This window comes from Myotis brandtii, unplaced genomic scaffold, assembly GCF_000412655.1.
Source record: "Myotis brandtii unplaced genomic scaffold, ASM41265v1 scaffold862, whole genome shotgun sequence".
NCBI lineage: Eukaryota > Metazoa > Chordata > Mammalia > Chiroptera > Vespertilionidae > Myotis > Myotis brandtii.
The window spans coordinates 69,119-93,250 of NW_005371513.1; the positions used below are offsets into that span (position 1 = coordinate 69,119).

General features: G+C 37.7%; 1 protein-coding gene across 3 annotated transcripts in view; it reads right to left on the reverse strand.

Annotated features, from left to right (window-relative positions):
• STIL (SCL/TAL1 interrupting locus) overlaps positions 1 to 21,945 on the reverse strand; it is a 44,228-nt gene extending 22,283 nt beyond the window's left edge. For 2 of the 3 annotated variants that reach the window (XM_014532234.1, XM_014532233.1), the window contains exons 1-9: positions 21,666 to 21,945; positions 19,768 to 19,854; positions 17,328 to 17,435; positions 13,777 to 13,889; positions 13,284 to 13,471; positions 12,610 to 12,857; positions 9,447 to 9,530; positions 7,550 to 7,636; positions 2,993 to 3,143 (exon numbers count right to left, since the gene is read on the reverse strand). In XM_014532234.1, coding sequence (XP_014387720.1) covers positions 2,993 to 3,143; positions 7,550 to 7,636; positions 9,447 to 9,530; positions 12,610 to 12,857; positions 13,284 to 13,471; positions 13,777 to 13,889; positions 17,328 to 17,435; positions 19,768 to 19,778 — 990 coding nt within the window. In that variant the 5' untranslated portion in view covers positions 19,779 to 19,854; positions 21,666 to 21,945. Of the gene's footprint in view, positions 1 to 2,992; positions 3,144 to 7,549; positions 7,637 to 9,446; positions 9,531 to 12,609; positions 12,858 to 13,283; positions 13,472 to 13,776; positions 13,890 to 17,327; positions 17,436 to 19,767; positions 19,855 to 21,665 lie in introns of those variants that run through there. The other variant, XM_014532235.1, reaches the window with a different exon arrangement.
• Positions 21,946 to 24,132: the final 2,187 nt, after the last annotated feature.

A 24,132-nucleotide genomic window follows, 5' to 3' on the forward strand; every position in this document is an offset into this window, starting at 1 on the left:
GGCACCCATTTTCCTTCCTTTAAAATCTTTCCCATTGCTTGTAAACGATCAGAAATTGTTTGCTGAGCAATGTTTAATCTTTCTGCAAGTTGTTTTTGACACACATCTTCATCAATAATGCTTGTAATTATTGGTCTTCAAACTTTTTCGGTTGACTTGACGTTCTTTGTCTTTCACATTGAAATCATCACTTTTAAAACATCTAAACCAGCGTTCACAAGTATCTTGAGATGGAGCATGTTCACCATAACTTCCCAAAATATATAATAACTTTTTCTTCAAAATAATGAATTATAACTTCCCGCAAATGCTTTTTTTTGGCACAAAATTCGACATTTCTAAGTGTAAAAATATCTATGATGTTAACACCTTCAGCAAATTTGACATATTAAGTTTTGAAGCTTGCTGTCAATACAACAAAACAGCATATATATCAAATTGCATATCAACATATGTGTAACTCCATCTATTGAAAAAAATCTGCATTATTAACTGGTACACCTAGCAGATGAAAAGTAGCTCTGAATCACTGGGGGGAGGGAGATTTCTGATTTCTATAACTGTAACCTTTTATTTAAAAAAAGCATTTTATTGAGATACTAGAGGCCCAGTGCATGAAATTCATGAATGGGTGCAGTCCCTAGGCCTGGCTGGTGATCCAAGTGCAAGCGTCTGGCAAGGAAGGGCAGGTCCCAGCTGACCTCTGGGCCCTGGGCAGCAACTGGGTCCCCGGGCCCCTGCGTGCCCCCCCTCCGCCTGAGTCACAGCGCCTGAGTTCCCACGCGAAGATGCGGTGAGCGGAGATGCGGTGAGCGCAACCGCATGTAGCGGGCTGGGGCGCAGCGTGGGCCTCTGGGCTGCCCAGTGGCCAGACCAGCTCCTGCAGGAACCCACGGGGAGCCTGGCTCACCCAGAAGAGGCCATGCGGGTGCAGGGCGGGCTCCTGGCGGGCGCCCAGCACCTGAGCACGGGGCCTTCCCAAGCGCACGAGCCCTGGCGTCCTGGGGGAGGGTAGCAGGGGGAGTGAGAGCGAGCTCAGAGGACACCCAGAATTCTCACTGCACCTCCGTCCCCGTCACCCCCCGCCCCCAGGTAGCCGGCGAGAGGTCACAGTGCATCACCAATGCCCGCCATGTTCCGCGCCATCCCCTGGTGGTCAGCCCACATCATAGCTAGCAGTCAAACTCCTGGTCTGAGGGGACAATTTGCATATTAGGCTTTTATTATATAGGATAATTGACATATAACATTAGTTTCAGGGTACAACATAGACTCGATATTTGTATATATTATGAAATGCTCACTACAGTAATTGTATTAACACCTATTATCATATAGATAATAGGTGTTAAGTACAATTTTTGTTTTCTTATGATGAGAACATTTAAGATCTACTCTCTTAGCAACTTTCAAATATAACTGACTCTTAAACAAAATAGGGGCTAGGGATGCCAACATCCTGAGCAGGAAAATACACATATAACAATAGTTGGACCTCTGGCATACCCAGATTCCCAACCTCAGAGTTGACCCTTGAACAGTGTGGGTTTGAACTGCGCTGGTCAACTGAAAATAAATGAATAAGTAAATAAATAAATAGATAAATAGTATACAATATAGTAATTATAATCATCAGGCTGTACATTACATCTCTAGAACCTACTTATTTTATAGCTGGAAGTTTGTACCTTTATAGTACCTTCACCCATTTCTCTCACCTTCCTAACTCCACCTCTGGCAACCACCAATCTGTTCTCTGTAGTTAAGTTTTATTTTTTTAGACTCCACATATAAATGAGATCATATGCTATTTGTCTTTCTCTGTCTATTTCTTAGCATATGCCTTCATGCTAAGTGACAAGTGGCAAAATTTTCTTGTTTTTAATGTCTGAATAATATTCCATTATATATAAGTACCATGTTTTCTTTATTCATTCACCTATTGATGGACACTTAGGGTTGCTTCCATGCCTCAGCTATTGTAAATAATGCTGCAGTGAACATGGGGGTGCAGCTATCTTTTTGAATTAGTGTTTTCATTTCCTCCAGATAAATACCCAGCAGTGAAACTGCTGGATCGCACAGTAGTTCTGTTTTTATGTAACTACCTCTTTTATACTGTCCATGTCCCTGCTACAAAAGTAAAGTATTAATCACCTGTATTATATAACTCCCTCAATAAACAGGGATTCAGTTAAAAGGGTAACTTTAAATTGATACAACCTAAAGAATAAACTGAGTAAATGATGTTTCTAAAATAGAAATAAATTAGATTTTGTTTAAGATGATTATATTTACAATTAAAATGTAAAAACTTAACTCATAAACTGATACAACCTATAAATAAAATGAAATCAGGCACAAAATAGGATCTGAGTGAAAACACATGGTTATTTAGTTACTCAATATTTTTTGTAATAAAATGCAGAATTTTTTTATTATTGATCTGAGATCTAGAACTAATCATTTTACTGAAAAGTGGTTTTTGAATGTTTTTACAAAATGACACATATGTATTTTTACGTATTTATTAGATACAGCAACAATATATTCTGATTTCTGGGATTATATACTACTGTGATTAACACTGACTTTTAAGTGTGAGAAACCATCAGTTACACCCCTATATTTTAAAAGTAATAATTAGGACAAAGAAAACACTAAAATTACAAATTAACTCTCCATATCATAAAATGATACAACATATAAATTATTGATATCGTGTTCAAAGGTTTTAGGGGGGAAAAAAAGGCAAGCTATTCTGTGGATAGCTTTGACCCCGTATTATAATTTAGTTCTGGAAATATGACCTAAAGTTAATGAAGCAAAATTAACCATAAATGAATAAAGTAATATTTAGTAAGATTGATTATAAATACACAAAGCCTAACAGTTACTTTGGATACTGGGCTTAAACTGACAACATGCAAAAAAAAAACCACCCTGACAACATGCAACTCTAAACAATCATTAATCAAATCAAATCACTTACTTTAAAAAGATGTAATGTTTCCTTGCTGGTGAGTAGCTGGAATTGAAGGTCAGGTAACCTGCCATCGCAAGGGAGGCATTCATAAAACTCAGGATCCTTATGTGTCACAGAATATAGAACTATAATAAAATTTCCAGATTCTGAAAAAACCCTGGATGAAAAAATGTCATTTAATTAAAATTTACTGAGGATAACAAGAGTATACTCAAAGAACTCTATATGAATCTCTCAATCTAGTTAATAGACTGACTAAAATTTTTGGGAGAAAACTGGGGAGCAAATTCATGTTTACTTTTTAATGCTATTAATTTATAATTTCATTGATTTTTTTCTAAGAGAGAGGAGGGTGAGAGAGGAAGGGGTAGAGGGGAGGGTGAGAGAGAATAAGAGAGAGAGGGAATAGGAGAGGGAGAAAGAAAAAGAGAGGGAGAGAGAGAGAAACACTGATTTGTCATCTCACTTATTTATGCATTTATTGGTTGATTCTTGCATGTGCCCTGACCAGGGATCAAACCTGAAACCTTGGCATATTGGGACAATGTTCTAACCAGGAGCTACCTGGCCAGGGCAATTTTTAATTTTTAAATACATTTTATTATGAAAAAAAAAAGTCTTGTAAAAACTTCAAACAAGACAAGAATATAAAATAGAAAATGAAAACTACCCCACTCCAGTCTCCAGTTTAGTATATATCCTTCCAGATTTTCTCCTAGGCATACAAGGACATTTTATACAATTTAACAAAAACGAGTCCATACAATACACATGACTTGCAACTGCTATTTCTTATTTAACTATCCTGGATTCTTTCCATGTCACTATTCAATATTATGCCTCAGACATCCTTATTCTTTTTTTTAGCAACTACCAGTATTATGATTTTAGATATGCCATTATTGATTTTCCTAGACTTTACTTACAATGTTTCACTATTATAAACACATATAAAGTGAACATTTACTTTTTTGCTACATAACAAAAAGTCATCAAGAGTCTTTAAAATATATACTAAAACCAACAATTTAATAATACCTTCAGTAGTTGTCCCTACTTTATAAAATGTTAAAAGAAGAAATAGTTTGGGGATATATTACACTACAAACAAAACAAAGCAGCGAAGGCTGGAGAGGCAGAATGCTTATTCTGCCCAACTTCTTTCTCTGGGGTTAGCCAAGATCACTGATCAGAATGCACTAAAGTACCTAAGCTACGCTAAGCAGTGCTGACTCCTCTCTGGTTCAAACATTCCTTGAAAGGGTTAGCAGTAATTAAAGAATTCAAGTATTAAAGAAATTCCTTAATGCTTCAGACTGAACACATACTGAGCCTCAAAATTAATTTTACTGAGCATTTACTGTCAGTAAGAACTTAAAGCAAGCCCAGTCATTGACAAATAACTGTAAAAAATACACTAAAATGAACATTTTTTTTATTGCAAATAAAACTATCTTGTAAAGTTAAAAATAAAAGGTAAAAAGTAGAACTTTAAAAGCATCTGAAGAAAGCACAAGAGATTTTTTTCACTTTAATAAATACTCCTGGAGTGGGCAAATCCTTTCTAAGTAGGATAGGAAAAAAATTTATAAATATGACTTTTTTTAAAAAAAGTCTGTTTAGAAAAAACATCATTAACCAAAGTTAAGTCAAATGACAAGCAGGAGGGAAAAAAGTTTTGCCATATAAATATAAATATTATTTCTCTACATATTTTACATATATAGGGTGTCCCAAAAAATGTATATCAACTTTAATAGCCATTAGCTAAATTATGAAAATGAAATGTATTTTAATAAACACTGCCTTTATAATTATTCAAAGTGTGTGTATCCATACATGGCAGTCTTTTTGAACGGCAATTTAGCATTGTATACCAAAATTTAAAATTACACTCTTTGACCAGAAAGAACACTTTTAGGAATTTATTCTACACATACATACATACATACATGTACACACACACACAGTCAAGCACTGCTTAATGATAGGGACACATGCTAAGAAATGCATTGTTAGGCTATTTCACTGTTGTGTGAACATCACTGAGTGTACTTACACAGACCTAGATGGTATAACCTACTACACACCTGGGCTATATGATATACCATAGTCTATGTGTGGTTTGTTGTTGACCAAAATGTTGTTATGTGGAACATGACTAAATAGAGTGAGAAAAAGGTAGTGAGCTCTTTCAAAGCAATGTGAAAAGATTCACAATCCAAGAGAATAATGGCAGGAGACATGAATAACAAGTTCCCAGAAGGTGGTTATAAAACACTGGAAAAGACCATTACCATTACCTCTCTGAAGTCTTGTTACCACCTCCCCTTTCCCTCACTCCTCTCCAGCCACACTGGCTTCCTTGCTGTTCCTTTAAGATGCAAGGTGAGGCCTGGCCAGGTCTCAATTGGTTGGAACATCGACCTGTATACCAAAAGGTTGCGGGTTCAATTCTCAGTCAGGGCACATACTTAGGTTGTGGGTTCGATCCCCTGTTGGGGAGGCAACTGATGGATGTTTCTATCTCACATCAGTTTCTCTACCCCCGCCCCCCCAACTTCCTCTCTCTCTAAAATCAATAAAAATATATCCTCAGGTAAAGATTTAAAAAAAAATAAGATACAAGTTGAGGTTCCACCATGGTCTTTGGACTTAATGTATTCCCTGCCTCAGACTGCCCCAGGCAGCCAAATGGCTTACTCCCTCACCTCAAGTCTTTGCCTGCCTGTCTACCCTATATAAAATTGTTACTCTTTACCTACCACTACCATCCAGATACACAACATCCTCCTCGCCAGCTTATTTTTCTCCACAACTCATCACCTTGTTAAATATTGTTTATTTTACTTATGTTCTATTTACTGTCTATATCTACAGGGTCTTCATTTTGCTTCCTGCCTCATTCCCAATATCATGAACAGTACTGGGTCCATAGTAGGTGCTCACTACGTATTTGTTCCACAGTGTTAGTGAGGGGATGAAGAAAACATGCACCCTCAAACACTGTTGGAAGAATTATAAATTAGCAGTCTTCTGTTGTATTTTATTTATTTTTTAAAATATTTTTTTAATTGATTTCAGAGAGGAAGGGAGAGAGATAGATAGAAACATCAATGATGAGAGAGAATCACCGATTGGCTGCCACCTGCACGCCCCCTACTGGGGGGCATCGAGCCCGCAACCCAGGCATGTGCCCTTGGCCGGAATCGAACCTGGGACCCTTTAGTCCACAGGCCAACACTCTATCCACTGAGCCAAACCGGCTAGGGCAGTCTTCTTTTTTAAAGTTTCTTTATTATACTTGATTTCAAAGAGGAAGGAAGAGGGAGAGGTAGAAACAAGAGAATCATTGAGCAGCTGCCTCCTGCACAACCCACACTGGGGATTGAACCTGCAACCCAGGCATGTGCCCTGATCGGGAATCAAATCTCCTGGTTCATAGGTTGACTCTCAACCACTGAAGGGGGACAATAAATTGGCAGTCTTTCTGAAGGGCAAATTAGCATTGTCTACCAAAATTTAAAATTATACTCTTTGACCAGAAAGACCACTTTTAGGAATTTATTCTACAAATATTCCAAGATATGCACACAAAGATAAATGCAAAAAGGACAAGTTTTTAAAATGTGGTATATATTATTTACTATTCAGTTTTAAAATGTGTTAAATCTGTACATGCTAAGATGTAATGATCTACAAAGAATAATGATATAGAGAAAAAAGCAATATACAGAAAAAAATGGTATGCTCCCATTTGTGACTTAATTTTTATAGGCCAGAGGATTGTGCACTGCATGTTGCAGGAAGGAATCACAAAATACTATTTAATAGTGATTGTCACTGGGGATAGGGTCTGGCGGAATGTAGTAGAAGATATTTTTATTGTGTATCTTAATTTATGTCTGTCTGATTTATTACTATATATTTGAATAAAGTTTTTTTCCAAAGTGTATCATAGCCACCCAAGGTAGACAGAAACACACCGTGGAATTTTTATTTAATAGAAGAAGAAGGCGAGAGGCAAAGAGTGGTATCCTCAGGTGAGAATTTAAAAAATTTTGTACAAAGTAACAAAATTAAATAAGGTGAGGTTAGAAATAAAGTGTCCCTATTAATTTCAATGCCTGTACTTTAGTTCCAGGAAGAAAATCAAACATTTCCTCTCAAATATTTCTTAGAGTGCTAGTAGTATCACTGTGTAACTTAATAAAACACTTGTAACAAATTCAAATTCATTTTAGCCATTTCACTGAAAATTAATCTCTTTATTTATAAAATAGAAAGCTAGAATAGATAATGTCTAGGGTTTCCCCCCACTCCTAAAAAGTGTATCTTTTGTGTTACAGTTCTGAGGTTAGGCAAGTAAATTCCTTCATATTTCCAAATATAGTGTGACCTCACCTTTGTTATTATTCCTACTTAATATAAGGTTTGTTTTTCTTATGTGCTTGTTCTCCTAGTTTATAAGTATTATAAAAGGTTAGGCTTCGCATGAATTTTAAGATCAATAAAATATGAATGGAGGAAAAGATCAAAATAAAATACCATAATATCACTTGCCTTTCTTGAATAGAGGAATTGAACATGTATCGCAAGCAGCAAGCCCACACCTGAGGACTATAGATATGCATAATGCCAGAGAGCCATCTAAAAAAAAAAAAATAGAAATAAAAAACTGTAGTCATTTACAAATTGATACTTAATATACTTTAGATTATCTTGTTAGGGTAATATGGCAGAGATTCTTGGCATTCACCAGCAATACGTTAAAGACTCATAAATAAGAAATCTATGAACACTAGACCATGATAATAATTAAGAGAGAGAATAGGTACAAATAAATAAAAAGAGAGCTTCTTTCTCTCAGTCCTTTTCCACCTGAGATGAAGGGAAAATGGTGGGAGAGAAAATGGTTAACAAGTCCAAAATAACAGTTACTGAGAGGATTAAATACTGTAACATACATAGGTAGTCTGAAACATAAAAGGCTCTTAATAAATATTCATTTAGTGAGAAAGAAAAGTACCATATGATTTCACTCATATGTAGAATCTAATGAACAAAATACACTAACAAACAAGAAAAACAGACTGACAGCTGTCAGAGGGGAGAGAGGTTGGAGGACTGGGTGAAAAAGGTGAAGGGATTAAAGCAAAAAAAAACCCACACAAACTCCTAGACCAGTGGTTCTCAACCTTGACTGCACATTAGAATCACCTGGGAATCTTTTTAAAATGCGGATTTCTGGGCCTCATCCTCCAGAAATTCTGTTTCTTTGTTACTAATGTTGTGGCCCCACCCCATAAAAAAGAAAGAGAATTTCCGGAGGATGAGGCCCAGAAATCAGGATTTTAAAAAGATTCCCAGGTGATTCTAATGTGCAGCCAAGGTTGAGAACCACTGTCTTAGACAAAAGTATGATGATTACCAGAGGGAAAGGGGGAATGAGGGAGGTATAAGAGGGCACAGGGGACAAATGGTGATGGAAGGAGACTTGACTTGGGTGCTAAACACACAATATACAGATGATGTATAATAGAATTGTACACCTACAGCCTATATAATCGTATTAACCAATGTCACCCCAATAAATTCAATTAAAAAATATTCACTTAGCATCAAAGGCCCATAGCCAATAGCAGAAGCAAAGCAAACAGAATTAAGTAGATTTCATGACCCACAGAACATTTGTGTATTCTCGTTTTTAAATTTTGCACATACTATTTCCTCACATGGGTTTCCTCCTCACCAATCCTCCCTTCTATGATCCAAACACTTAAAGGTCCAGCTCAAGAGTGCTTTCTCTAAGAAAATGTCCATATCATCCCTCTTACAAGTACTAATAATGCTCACTATTGATATGTTGCTCATTTCATAGCAAATCATATACTTCCTTATTATTTCTCTCTATGCATGAATATTTGAATATTTTACCACCTCGCCTTGATTATAAATCTCTTGAGGAGCTTTAAATCTTAACACAGCACCAAACATAATACTATACATATGATAAGCACCCAATAAATATGGAATATAAATTTCTGACTGAATTTGTTTAAATGTCATTAATCACTAACTCAAAAGAGAAAACCATTAACATTTTAGGGGAAGTTCTAAAAAATTGCTCAACAATGAATTTAAAGTGTTATTCTAGCCCTGTGTTCTTCAACGTGCCTTAAGGACAACGAGTAGTGAAGTTAAAGAAACCGCGCTCCAACGCTTTGACTTCAACCAGAAGAGCCCAACTTTATGTTTTACACATTGAAGTTCTTCCTAAGATTGGACAAAAACCTTGCTTTAACTGATTCTGCTATTAAAATAAGAAAGCTTAAGAATCATTGGCTGTTGTGGCTTTATAAGGTAATCTAACTATTAATTACATATTCATAGTATGTTTATCATATACATTTGAACACATATGTGACTGAAAAGGTTTCATAAATAATGCAACACTTACATTCCCACTAATGGTAGAGAATAAACCTTGGGATCAGATTCCAGCAAAAGTAACAATTTGCGTGTTTCATCCATGGTAAGATATCTAAACAGAAAACATTCATGTAAAAACAATTGTAAGTATGTACTTTTTACCTTTAAAAGAGATCATCTGAGTGCTGAAGCACATTTTAGGCAGGGGAGATAATTCAAATGAATAATTTCTTTCACACACATGTACACAAAGAAAACAGTTCAAAGTATAAAAAGTACTCCAGTAAGAGGAGATTAAAGATATTCAATATCTTAAAATTCAATCTATTAAAATGGTCATTGAAAATTACACACCCTTTAAAAAGGTTTTGCTCTAAAAGTGTCAACTTATTTTAATAAAAATTATTAAAATCAAGGCTAACAATTTCAGAACCACATAGGCTTCCCAGGGAGAAGTGAATTTTCTTTTACTGTAAGTGTTCAAACATCCAGGTGACTTGATAAGACTATAACAGATGTAACTTCTCACTGAAGGAAGTTGAATTAGGTGAGATATAGTCAACCTTCATGTACTATAGTCCTCCAACCACTATCACAGAACTTTGGAACTATCATGATAGAACTCAAAAGTTCACTAGTCTCTAAAAGGATATTATAATATATTTATACTTTGTTATGTTTATTACTTACAGTAAGTTTTAAGGATATGAATAACTACAGTAGAATTGTGGCGAGTGAATTTTATTGGTATGGCATTAAAATACAAAAATTAAAACAATGCTATTTGTGATATTAAGTCTCAATAGTCTACTGAGGATATATTTAATTGCTATAATAACCCTAAAACACAAAGATAACAAATTTATCAGCCCATGTGACAAGATGATTAAGCCTGAGCTGTCAGGGGATTTATCGGTGACACACTTACACGTATTTTGTAAGCTCTTCTGCCTTGCTTACCTGATAAATTCCTACTCTCTAAGAACCAGCTCAGGTTTTCCATGATTTTCTCAGGCAATTCACACATACCTTCCTGCTTCCCCCACACTGTACATAAACCCCTATTATCTTTACCCACATCATGTTTACACATTAATATACTTAATGGACAATAAGTATGCCTTTTAAAAATCCATTTAATTCCAGTGTCTAACATAATACCTATTCCATAATGGATCCTAATAAATTAGGGTAAACAAATGAATGTGGTCAAGGAAAAGGGCAAATGTCATAAATTTAATACATAATTATAGAAAATAAGAGGCAAGGAGAATGGAAAACTAGAATATTGAACATCATGAGTTACTGGTAGCATGCCAAGGGGTCACAGAAGGATTATTTAGAGAAAGGTAATTCACCAGTAGGTGGGCATGGGTACTAAGGATAACAAATTAATATTTTTGTTAATTAACACGAATTCCCATGTCCCAACTTTACTACTCCAAGGAAATTACTTTTTTGTTTTTGTTTTTTATTAATCTTCTCCCAAGGATATTTTTCCATTGCTTTTCAGAAAGAGTGCAAGAGTGGAAAGGAGGGAGGGGGAGAGAGAAACATCAACATGAGGGAGATGCATACAGTGGTTGCCTCCCACACATCACCCCAAGTGGGACTGGGGATGGAAACTGCAATCCAGTGCCCTTGACTGGGAATCAAACCCGAGACCCTTTGGTCCTCGGGCCAACGCTCTAACCGCTGCTCAGTTGCTCACACCAGCCAGGACACTCCATGTAAATTAAACATTACACTTAATTCAGACATTTTTATCACCATCACATTTAACCATTCCATGATTCTGGAATACACCAACACTTTTTTTTTTTATGCCATCCAACCAGAAAGGTCAGCATGTGGGACTCAAAATGGGATCTTTCTTGCTGTTCTAGGAACCCCCTGAAAAGAAAATCCTCCCTTCTCCTTATCCTCTTTTGAAGAGGCATTTTTTTAGAGAATAAGACTTGGAGTTGAGTGTACCTTGGCAAACATTTCTGGCTCTAGAGACCTAACAGGAACTAGGGTGGAGTCTAGTGGGAAAGGAAGCCAGAAGTGAACTGCTTAGACTTTAAAGCAGAGGGTGCTTACATTGTCTAATCTAGCTCCGTAGACAATGGGTAAAGAAAGTAGATGAGGATTCAGGGAAGCAGCCCTGCTGAGGAGCAGAAAGCATGCAATTTGGCTTACATTTCCTAAGAAACTAAGAGTGCTGATAGGAAGCTGGAGAGGATACTGCTCCAGCTATGTGAGGAAACTCCACCCTCAAGTGGTTGACAATTTGGTAAGCAAAAGTACTACAAATTATTATTTATCTCCTTTCTCTATCTGCAATGATCATTATTAATAATTAAATGATTTAATAATGAAGGAATTCTAAAGCCTCTTTTAGGCTCATAATCACTACTAAAGTCAAGGAGGAAAAAAGACAAAGTAAAAAAAAGATGACCTAAAACCTAGGCAAAATACAAGGAATAAAATGGTATTATAGAGAATAATTTTCCTTGTATTTTCAAATCATAGAATACTGCCAATTTTAATATAATTTTTACCACTAATTTTTTGGATATGGTAGGCACAACTCTTTGAAAGAAAACTATACTCAGCAAAAATTAATAACTCCATTTTCATCTTCCCTGGTTATTTATCTAGCACTGCAGATCTCTGGCATGTAAACTGACTACACAATTATTTCATACTAGAGGCCCAGTGCACAAAGATTCCTGGACTCGGAGGGGGTCCCTCAGCCTGGCCTGCGCCCTCTCGCAGTCCGGGACCCCTCAGGGGATGTCCGACTGACGGCTTAGGCCCACTCTCTGGTGGATCAGGCCTAAGCTGGCAGTCAGATATCCCCCTGGCAGCCCAGGAGCCCTCAGGGGATGTCCAACTAATGGCTTAGGGATGCCTCAGAGGCGAAGGCGGAGGTGGGAGAGGCTCCTGCCACCGCCGCTGCACTGGCCAGCCATGAGCCGGCTTCTGGCTGAGCTGCGTTTCCCCTGTGGAAGCGCACTGAGCACCAGAGGGCAGCTCTTGCCTTGAGTGTCTGCCCCCTGGTGGTTAGTGCACATCATAGCAACTAGTTCTGCTGTTAGGGTCAATTTGCATATTACCCTTTTATTATATAGGATTATATGCATATCGTGAAAATATATTAATGTGACCAACATTTAAAATTTTAGATTAATAGATCTTTTACTTACCCATATTTATAGATACCTTGAACTTGAGATATGTTCAGATTACTGCTCAAGTTTCTTGCCAGAGCTGTAGGAATAATGGAGATGGGCTTCACCGGTATACATTTAAAGGTATTTGCTAGAGTTACTGCTGCCCAGTGTAAGTCAAAATCCACATTGTCCAAACTCTCGCTGGAAGTGATATGAGCTCTTAGGGAAAGCAGTTTACTACAATCCAAGGAATCTTTGCTACGTACATGGTACTGCAGAGCCTGAAGAATCAACATTATACAATTATTTTAGAATTATACAATTAACATTTCCTCTTTTCAGAAACTTTCAATGACTCTACATGACCCATATGACAAAGTTCAAATTCATTAACCTGGCAGGCAAGGCTCTCTATAATCTGGCCAAACTAATATTCCAGTCTGACTGCACACAAATCCAGCAGAAATCTATACCAGTAAAATCACCCTGAGCACATACTGTACTTAGCTATCCTGGTCACACTGCTTCCTCTTCTGGAATGCTACCCATATTACCTATCTAGGATTTCTGCCCTTAGAAACCATGTTTAATTGCATTTTAGGTCAACAAATTATTACGAATACTTAGCAAATATGTATTTATTAAAATACAACATAGTTTGATTCTTGTGTTCAATTAAGAATAATCAAGTTGTCAACAAATCTCACCTTAAAAGCTGAACTGAAGTCATCTGCATTGTGAACTATTATTTCTTTTGAACAAAGTCCATTAGTTTGGACTTTGCACGGAATCACAAAGTCCCCAGGAAGAGAAGCAGTAGGGGTTCTTTCAGAGCATCCAGGTACTTCTCGACCAGGATCAAAGCGATCTACTGTCAATATCACACTTTCTTCATCTAAAGTACAAAAATAGCAATTATTATTTAGCATGCCAACTAAAAATGTGAAACCAAGCAAGCAAGCATACATTATAACAAAACACTGTATTCATACTAATGGTAACACTAAACTCTTAGCATACACATATATTTTTCCACCTGACCAGACTGTGAACTCTGTGATGAATAGTGTCAACTTTTATTCTTTTTCATCACTGGCATACAGCAAAGAACATTAGCACAAAATACATTACAATAATTGGCTAGATCAATAAACATAAACTCTATTATAGTAATAAAAATAATTTTTTAAAGTATATTACCTTCATCTACTGTGAGAGAACCAAGTAAAAAACATGGCAAGTTCTTTTTATTCTGCTTAGCATGTCGACAAGCAAGTCGGATTGTCTTCTCAGTTACCACAAGCTTTGGATTTCTGAAAAACAACAAGTCTTTTATAAAGGTAGTGGATCTGATATCCTAAAACACCCTCCTGCCATGAAATGCTGCCTGAAATATAACTCACATCTTTAAAAATGTACAGAAAAATCATTGTCAGAAAATCCCAGGGTCAAAGGCTGCCTGGAAATCAGAACTACAATAAGCAGACACTGAGGTTATATCTGTTCTCCAGGCACTTGCTTACTTTTATGAATCAGAACAGGGGATGAGAAACTATGAGGCTAGCCTCCTTTTTTGTAAAATTTGACTGAAATAGTCACATCCATTGTTTTCTTATTATCTAGTATGAATATAAAATATAAATATTATCCAAATGTTTAAAGAAATATAAAAGGGACTAAAATATGAGCATGGAATAAGATACTATTAAAAATACTAGCCTTGACTGGTTTGGCTCAGTGGTTAGAGCGTCGGGCCGTGGATTGTTAGGTCCTGGGTTCGATTCCAGTCGAGGGCATGTACCTTGGTTGCAGGCTCGATCCCCAGTAGGGGGCATGCAGGAGGCAGCTGATCGATGTTTCTCTCTCATCAATGTTTCTAACTCTCTCTCCCTTCCTCTCCGTAAAAAATCAATAAAATATATTTTTTTAAAAAATTTTTTAAAAAAGTGCAGGGATTCCTTCTGAGGTGACAAAATATTCTGAACTGAGACCATGTTGATAGTTGCACCTCTCTTGAATATACTAAAACATATTGAATTATACATTTTTTAAAAAGTTGTTTGCCTTTAAATAGTACATTATATATTAGATTTTTCACTCTTATTTGTGTTTTCCCATTTGAGCCTCCCATCAAAATTTAACATTAATCATCTCATTTTTTACAGACAGAAACATATGGCTCCAATTGTTAGGCTAGTTCTTTACAAAACTAGAGAGCAAATACTTTCTTCTGTAAACCTTCCCTCCTACTCCATATTCTCACTACCTCTGTTTTCTGTCTCACTGGGGATAGGTACACAAATGTTTATTATTCTATAAACTATACATATCCTATATAATAAAAGGCTAATATGCAAATTGTCCCCTTGACCAGGAGTTCAACTGAGAGATTGACCAGGGGGCGGGGCCGGACAGCCAACTGCCCATGGCCCCGCCCCCGCCATTGGCCTGATTGGGGTGGGCCGGCCAGACCCCACCGGTGCAGGAATTTGTACACCGGGCCTCTAGTATATTATAAACAGTCTTTCACATACTGGTGTATTATACTTCCATGTTTAAAAAACCTAAATGAACAGGTTAGATGGCAACTAAGCACAGCTACAAAGAAAATTAGTAGAGCTGAAGAACAAAAGGAATTACTCAATATGTAGCACAGAAAGATAATAGGAAATATAGACAAGGAGAAATGAACAAGCCTAACAAATATTTAATTGAACTTTTCCAAGACTGTTTCTGTCAGATACCACCTTTCTCTTAAATACTCTTTGACTTGTATCTTCCATTTAGTTCCTCTATTCAGTAGATCATCAAATGCTATAAACTGTTTCTTCAAAACCACCTTGTTTCATTCTTTCCTCTTGATCTCAATACTCCTCTAAACCCTTATAAAAGCTACTATTTATTGAATACTTCCTATGTTCCAGGCACTGTGCTGACTGATTCTTTACAGAGTGACTCATTTAATCCTTACGAGAGTACTACGGAATAAGTATCATCATCCCCATCTTATAAATAAACTAGTGGCCCGGTGCACAAAATTTGTGCATGGGGGTGTGTGTCCCTCAGCCCGGCCTGTACCCTCTCCAATCTGGGAACCCTCGGGGGCCGAGGGACACAGGATCGGGCCTAAACCAGCAGTCAGACATCCCTCTCGCAATCCAGGACCGCTGGCTCCTAACTGCTTACCTGCCTACCTGCCCGATTGCCCTAACCCAGCCGTGGGCAAACTACGGCCCGCGGGCCGGATCCCGCCCCTTTGAAATGAAAAAAACAAAAAAAAAAAAAAAGACCTTACCCTTTTATGTAATGATGTTTACTTTGAATTTATATTAGTTCACACAAACACTCCATCCATGCTTTTGTTCCGGCCCTCCGGTCCAGTTTAAGAACCCATTGTGGCCCTCAAGTCAAAAAGTTTGCCCACCCCCTTCATTTATTTCTAGTGCCTTTTGATTTGGTCTATATTGTTTTGGATCTCTCAAAGGTATTTTGAATTGTATGTAAACCTATGCTTCCTTTGATTAACATAAAAATTTTGTCCAGCCTAGAGGTTCACATGCCTGCCCCTCTTAGGGCTCTTTCTCTGTGGTGGAGAACCAGGGCCCCTTCTGCATGTGTGCCCCCTGCTCCCTGGCAAGATGTTTTAAGTTTTACTTGTGTATTTCATTATGAAAATACTAGAGGCCTGGTGCCTGAAATTCGTGCATGGGGGGGGTTCCCTCAGCCCAGCCTGCACCCTCTACAATCCGGGGCCACTCAGGGGATGTCCGACTGCTGGGGGATGTCCTAAGGATTGGGCCTAAACTGGCAGTCGGACATCCCTCTCACAATCTGGGACCGCTGGCTCCTAACTGCTCTCCTACCTGTCTGCCTGATTGCCCCTACTGACCCCCTGCCAGCCTGATCACCCCTAACTGCCTCTTCCTGCTGGCCTGGTCACCCCCAACTGCCCCCTCCCCCACCAGCTTGATCACCCCCAACTGCCCTCCCACCTGGCCTGATCGCCCCTAACCGCCTCTGCCTTGGCCCCACCACCATGGCTTTGTCCAGAAGGTCTCCTGGTCTAATTAGCATATACCCTTTTATTAGTATAGATAAGGAAACTGATCCTTAGCTACTTTACTGAGGTCTCATAAATAAGAAATAGTAAAATTAGGATTTGACCCTCTAAACAGTTTGATTCGTTATAGCTCCTTAAACCAATATGGCATAAATCTATGTTTCTTAATATAACAGCAAAACCATCTCACAGCTAGGCTGACTCTAAGTTTTCCCTACTATGATCCATCCTTAAAATTCTGCTTTTAACAAGTAACCCCCTTATATAAAAAATTATCAATGGATCTCTATTTTCTAACACTTTAAGCCTAAGTTTCTGTCTTTCTTTCAAGAACCTGGCCATATTTATGGTATTATATATCCCTTCTAATATGGTCTAATCACTCAAAATCAATTCAATCTTTTTAATGCTATACAAAGACATCATGCTGAATTAAAGCATTATGAAAAATCCTTTCAGTTTTTATTATTTAGTCTCTTTTGAATTCTTATAATACTTAGAACTTTAGGTCTGCAGACTATTTAAACAGAAATTATTTCTCAAAAGCATGAAGAATATATTTAAGAAGAAGCGGAAGGGAAGAAATTCTGAATAGGAAAGTAAAAAAAAAAATTAGTCACAGTAATAAATGTTGCCTTAAACATTGTTTTAACTCCAGTTTTTATGAATTGAAAAGAGAAACATCTTATACCTGTAGTAACTAAGATGTAAATGGATGAAATCTCCAATTGGCATTGGGTTCCAAAGTGCACATTTTGATGGAGGAAAGTAAAATGGTACCATCCTGCTTGAAGAAAACCTTAAAAGAAAATTTTCAAATCAAAGAACAATGAAAAGCAAACTTAGAAACTTTATAAGAAACAGTTTAACTTTATATATGAAGCTCTGCAGATAACTTTTGTTATTTTAGAAGAGTTGAAAATATTTTTAAGAAGTAAAAGAAAAAAATCACGTGTAACTACTATCAAGAGAAGCAGCACTATAAATTTAGGTATAGCTTTTTTTTTATGCATACATAAATTTATATACATACAAGTTTTTTTAAAAGAACCAGGAGTACTAATCCTATAAAATCCTCTTTTAATAACAGAAAAACAGTATAAGCCATGACTAGGAGGTCACAATTTGATTCCTGGTCAGGGCACATGCCCAGGGTTACAGGCTCCATCCCAGGTAGGGGGTGTGCAGGAGGCAGCCGATCAATGATTCTCTCTTATCACTGATGTTTCTCTCTCTCCCTTCCTCTCTGAAACCAATAAAAATATATTAAAAAGAAAAGAAAAAAGTCTGAAGACTGCCCTGGCTGGGTGGTTCAGTTGGTTGGAGCATCGTCCTGTATGCCAAAAGGTTGTGGGTTTGATTCCCTGTCAGGGCACATCATGTTTCCCGCTTCCTCTAAAATCAATATATCCTCCAGAGAGGATTTTTTAAAAAGTCTGGAGGTCAACTGTTTAGGTCTGAAACCTAGCTTCAAAATTTGCTAGCTGTGTGAACTTCATCAAGTTATTTAATGTCTGTGTGCCTCAGTTTCCTCACCTGTTAAACAGCATAATATCAGTATTCTAGAAAAATTCCTGGCTTATTATAAATATTAATGTTAGGTATTTCTTTTTGCTCTCAGTAGTCCATAGTACCTTTGAAGCCCAATCTACACTGCTTCAGGTTTACTTCATCGTAGTATAGAGGAAGTCACATCAGGTTTAAATCCTGGCTATACCACTTACCAATTGTATAACTTTAGCTTGGTTAACCTCTCTAGGCTATAGTTTCCTCATTTAAGAAGAAAAAAAGAGGAAGATAATAATAGTACTTACAATTCATATGTTTCTTGTGAAAAGTAATTAAGAATAATGCACACTAAGCACCTGGCATAGCAAGATTTTAATAAATGTTGTTAGTCTTTTGCTTAATCTATGGTATACACTTAGACTTTGGAGGCAGGGGAGACAAAAACACCCTTAAATTGGATGCAAAATTTTGCATGTATGTATATAAGAACTTTTTCTCATGAAATGAAATTCATGGCTACCAGCTATTTAAAGCAGTTTGTAACTTCAAAATAATTCAAAATTACTGTCCTAAAATCCATAAATTACTGAAAACCAGAGGTTTTACTAAACCAACCAACCAACCAACAGAAAACTAGAGTTGAATATTATTTTTAAAAACACACACAAAAATACTAGAATTGAATATGCCAGGAATAATCAGTTTAAAACACATAGATATACTATTTTACCAAGAATATAAGGAATAAATTTGACCCAATAATAAGTTAGCAAAGAGAACTGTGGACAAAATTTCAAAGAATAAGAGATGGCAGTAGAACAGAAGGGCCAAAAATAAGCGAAAGACATATGATAGCCTCTTTGGGTTACGTTTCCATTGTCTTCATCAAGAACATCTGGCATAAAGAAAGGCAATACAGAGACTAAAGGTCACTCATGGATGCAATTCTAGTTTAGAAGAAAAAAAATTCACTTGTCAGCACTAATTGTTCTTCCCTAAGGGAAAAAAAGAACAATAAATGATCCAAAGAAGCAAATAACACAGTCAATTTGCATGGTCCCCTTAGTACTGACAGATTGAGAAAACTGGAGACAGGTGGCAAGCTCCTCCTTCCTACTCCACATGAGTGCAAAAAGGCTTAGGGACATTTAAGGAAACTAGGTACTATCTCCAATGTGAAAAATTTCCCAAGGAATTAGGGTTTAGAAGAAGCAAGGAACCCAACCACTTTCCCACTTGTCTAGGATATAAATAAATTTTTAGCCTTAAGAGTTTAGGTACTATTTTCTATCAGTAAAAAGATCCTCTGTGAAACTAAAATAAGGGAATAAGACTAAAATTTACCAAGTGCCTACTATGTGCCAGACCCTTTAGTAATCTTATTTAACCCTTCACAAAAAATCTTCTGTTAGAAAGAAATTACTTATCCCCAATTTACAGATGAGGAAACTGAGGCTTAGAGAAGTTAATTAATTTGATCCAAGTCATCCACCTAATAAATGGCAGAGCTGAAATACAGACCCAGATTTTCCTGATTCTAGTTTTTCCCCCCTTCTATTTCACCCTATCTTTCCAAGTTATGTGAGCAGCTGTAAAAAAGTTGTATAAAAATATTTCTATACCTGGTGTTCATCTGGGACCCTGCACGAGGATATAGAGGCTCCACGATAGTTGGTGAATGATTTATTAAATTTCAAATGCTCAGTATCCTAAAGAAAAGAGTATTACTAATGAATGATAAAATAAGAAAACATGATTTAACCATTTATTAACAAATTACAGGCAAACTTAGGTTACTTATTATATCTATTCATTATTTGGAAGATACTTTTTATTATTATTATTTTTTGGTTAATCCTCACCTGAGGATACTTTTTTCATTGGTTTTTAGAGCGAATGGAAGGGAGGGGAAGAGACAGAGAGAAATATCAATGTGAGAGACTCACATTGATTGGCTGCCTCTCCCACACCCCGACCTGTGCTGGAGATTGAGCCTACAACTAAGGTATGTATATGCCCTAAACCAGAATTGAACCCGAGATCGATGCTCTAACCACTTAGCCAAACCGGCCAGGACTAGAAGATATTTTTTAGATAAACTCAGAGGCTGAAAACATTTACAAGAACAAAATTCTATTGAAAGTGCCGTTGTAAGGTTGACTAAGATCCTCTTGGAGGTATCTGGACTTCGTGAAGAGCTTCTGTGGATGCAAGTTTTAAACTCTAAAGCCCTTCTATGATGCTTTGTTGTCATGGATAACAATATTTAGATTCTTGATAACTGTAACTATAGGAAGTATATAAAATGCCATTAAGCAGAAGAGGTTTAAAACTCCATATATGTCTCTTCTTTCTTTATGACTTAGGGTAAAAAGATAATGTTGATCCATTTCTCATTTAAAACAATACAGCCCAGTCAGCATGGCTCAGTGGTTGAGTGTTGACCTATGACCCAGGAGGTAAGGGTTCAATTCCTGGTCAGGGTACATGCCCAGGTGGCCGGCTCTATCCCCAGTGGGGAACCTGCAGGAGGCAGCCAATCAATGATTCTCTCTCATCATTGATGTTTCTATCTCTCTCTCTTCCTCTCCATTCCTCTCTGAAATCAATCTATAATAATAAAAGCATAATATGCTAATTAGACTGGACAGCCAGACAACCTTCCAGAGGAAGCCTGGGCTGCGAGGGCCCAACCCCTTGTACAAATTTCATGCATTGGGCCTCTAGTATATATATAAAAAAATACACATGAGACAGTTTATTCTGACAGTACCACCCAAGTAATTAAAGCTAGGGAACCTAAAACCACATAACACCTATACCTAGCAAGATATATTCTCCTTGGACAATGGCATCCTGTATCACATAGAAATCATCAAGTCATCCTTACCTCTCCTTCATCTTCCCCATAAAATGTCTGTCTTTCCATCTCCGCCTAATTGCTGATTTCATCAACTCACCAGATTTACTGTAAACTCCCCACAGTGCTGCTATAAGGTTATTTCTACATAAATCTGACCTAGTTAGTTTCCTGCTTTAAAAGTTGATGGCTCTTCTTTATATACAGAATAAAAAGCCATCACAATCTGGTCCACCCTATTATTCCAACGGTGTCCCTTATCCACTCATCCTACATCCCATTCAAACGGAACTGCTTGCAGTTCCCCGAGTCTGAGTACCTGCACAGCCTGTCTGTCCCCTTCGCTCGGAATGCCCGGGTAACCCCCCAACATCCTTCACCGCCCAACTCCAATTCTCCTTCCTCTGTGAAACCATCTCCTACCTACACATCATGGTGATTTTATTTTCGCCCGTGTTCATACACGTAGCATTTTCACACTTGCTTGTTTACACATTATTTACAGCGGACCACGAACTTCAAACATTAACCGATCCCTTACTATGTAGCTGTTTGAGCTAGATAATGAGGAATTAAGAACGAGCATACCGGGTTTCAGTCCTCAAGAAAATTTCTCAGCGAAAACAATTATAAACAGCACTGGAAACCTCTTTCACATACCTAAGCAAAAATGATGCTCCAGGAATCCGCGTTCCCCGTCACGGAGTCAGCCCTGGCTCCTGGAGGGCTGAACCCAACGCGGGGTCCTGAACGTCGCCCACGGTCCTTCTCCGGTCCCCGCTTCGGCCTCTCAAGTGGAAGGCGAAGCATGAAGCCCGAGTCACCGCCACCTCCGCTGAGGCCGGATCTGTTTGTTGGGCCGAAACAGAGGTGGGCTCCAGGAAACGCCTCCACCGACTCCGCCCTGAGACGTTGGGGTCGCGGGAACTGAGGCGGCAAACACTAGCTCCTCGAACCGAAACCCGCGCCGCGCCCGCTGACTGGTTAGAAACCCGACCCATCAAGGCGCAGAGGCGGTGCTAGAAGCATTACGCATGTTCTCTGCGACGGACTTGGGCACCATCCAATCAGCGCCCCGAACCGGACAGCGTTCGACCAATCCCAAGCCTCCTTGGAGAAATGAGGTTGACACCGGGGTTCCAGGATCAGGTTCCGGAGGATTTAAACACTTGATTTTCTTAAAAGATTAAGTTCCGGGGTGGGGCGGGCCTTGCACACGCGCAATGAAAAGCCCTGCCTGGCCGAGATGAGCCTGGCGGAGGAAGTGCTCGCTTCCTTTGTCGTCTTTCCGCGACTAGAAGCGGGAGAAGCCCTTTACTTGAATGGGCAAAAGAGGAAGCTGGATTTCTCCCAGTGTTTTCCTAAGAAACAACCTCTCTTTTCTATAACAAACATCTTTTAAAAAAAATTTATTCATATATTAATGGCATGTAGTATATATGGCATATGTGTATATTATGTGGCCTATGGTATTAATACTGGTGTGACAATTCATAGGTATCTCCACAGTATTGGTTAATTAGGCGTTCTTGGCCATTTTCTTACACAATTGTCCTAACCCTCAGAGTAGGGTTAAAGATCGCACAAGCTAGTGAGTCAGGATTTGAAATGCCACTTACTTTCCTCTAATTTTCTTTGGAACTACTTTAAGATACCGGAAAGAGAAATGTAAGATTATATGAATTAGACAAAAAGAAAGGATAAGCATAACACATAATTCCCTAATCCTGGACATAGTGACATCCTTCCAAAGTGTACAGTATGGAAGGGGGTGGAGGGGGCAGTATATTTACAGTGGAGAAATCTGACCAATATATTTCAGCCACATAATCAAGACTAACATTACTCATGAGTCATGTTGATAGTATGTACACTTATGCTGTGATGAAAATGGCATTTTATTGTCTTCCTTCCAATAACCTACATCTCAATCCCGAGAAGAACATCAGACCAATTCCAATCATGAGGAATCCTATAAAATCCCTGACCTGTACTCAAAACTGTCAAAGTTATCAAAAGCAAGGGAAGCCAGAAACTAATCAAGGTGCCTAGAGCGATATGACAACTAAATTTAATGTGGGATGGTGAATAGGATCCTGGAACAGAAAAATAACACTACTTTAAAAACTAAGAAAATCTAAATAAATGAAGGACTTTAGTAATATTGTACCAATACTGGTTTGTTAATTGTAATAAATGTACCATACTAAATATATTAATAATAGGGGAAGCTGTGTGTATATAGGCTACATGGAAACTTGTACTACATTCTCATTTTTTCTGCAAATCTAAAACTTATAAAAAATAAAGTCTGGTTAAAAAGAAAAGGGGAAGGCAAGAGGAGAGTTGAAGCATATGCTATTTTTTTGAACAAAATAAAATATCTTATTGTTGTTTAATAACTCAAATACTAAAAAGAACTTCAATTAAACATTTTATTGACTTTAAGCAGGATATACATTTAACAATATGCATAGTGTAGATGCTATTTCAGTTGAATAAAGAGAAAAAGTAAGCTAAATTTTAGGACTTTACTTATTGAAATAAAATCTACAAATGCTATAACAAGGACCTACTACACAGTAAGCTTCCTGCAATGTGGCATGAATGGAGAATTGGAAGGACATGACAAGCATAGAACAAATAAGGTACAATTTTATAGACAGGGTAATAAGAGGTAATAATCCAAAGCAAATATGTATTATTATTAGATTGCAAGCCAGTTTAAATAGACAGAATATATGCTATGCTATTCTTTAATCCCTATCCCATCTAATAAAAGACAAACATGCAAATTGACTGTACCTTTGCTACACCTTAAGTGGCTTGGCGCTCACCAGCCAATCAGAGCGACTATATGCAAATTCACTCAACCAAGATGGCAGCCAGCAACCACAGAGTTGAAGCAAGCAGGAGACTTGGTTGCTCCAGTGATGGAGGAAGCCAACTTCCCGCCTGCAGCGGCCGGCTCTCAGCTCCTCTCAAAGCAACAAAGTTTCAATTATAGAAGGTAAATAAACCCCAGATACCTACTTTCAGCCGGCCGTGGCCACGAAGCTGGAGCAGCAGGAGCCAGCTCTGAGCTCCAGTGACGGCAACAAAGTTTCAATTATAGAAGGTAAATAAA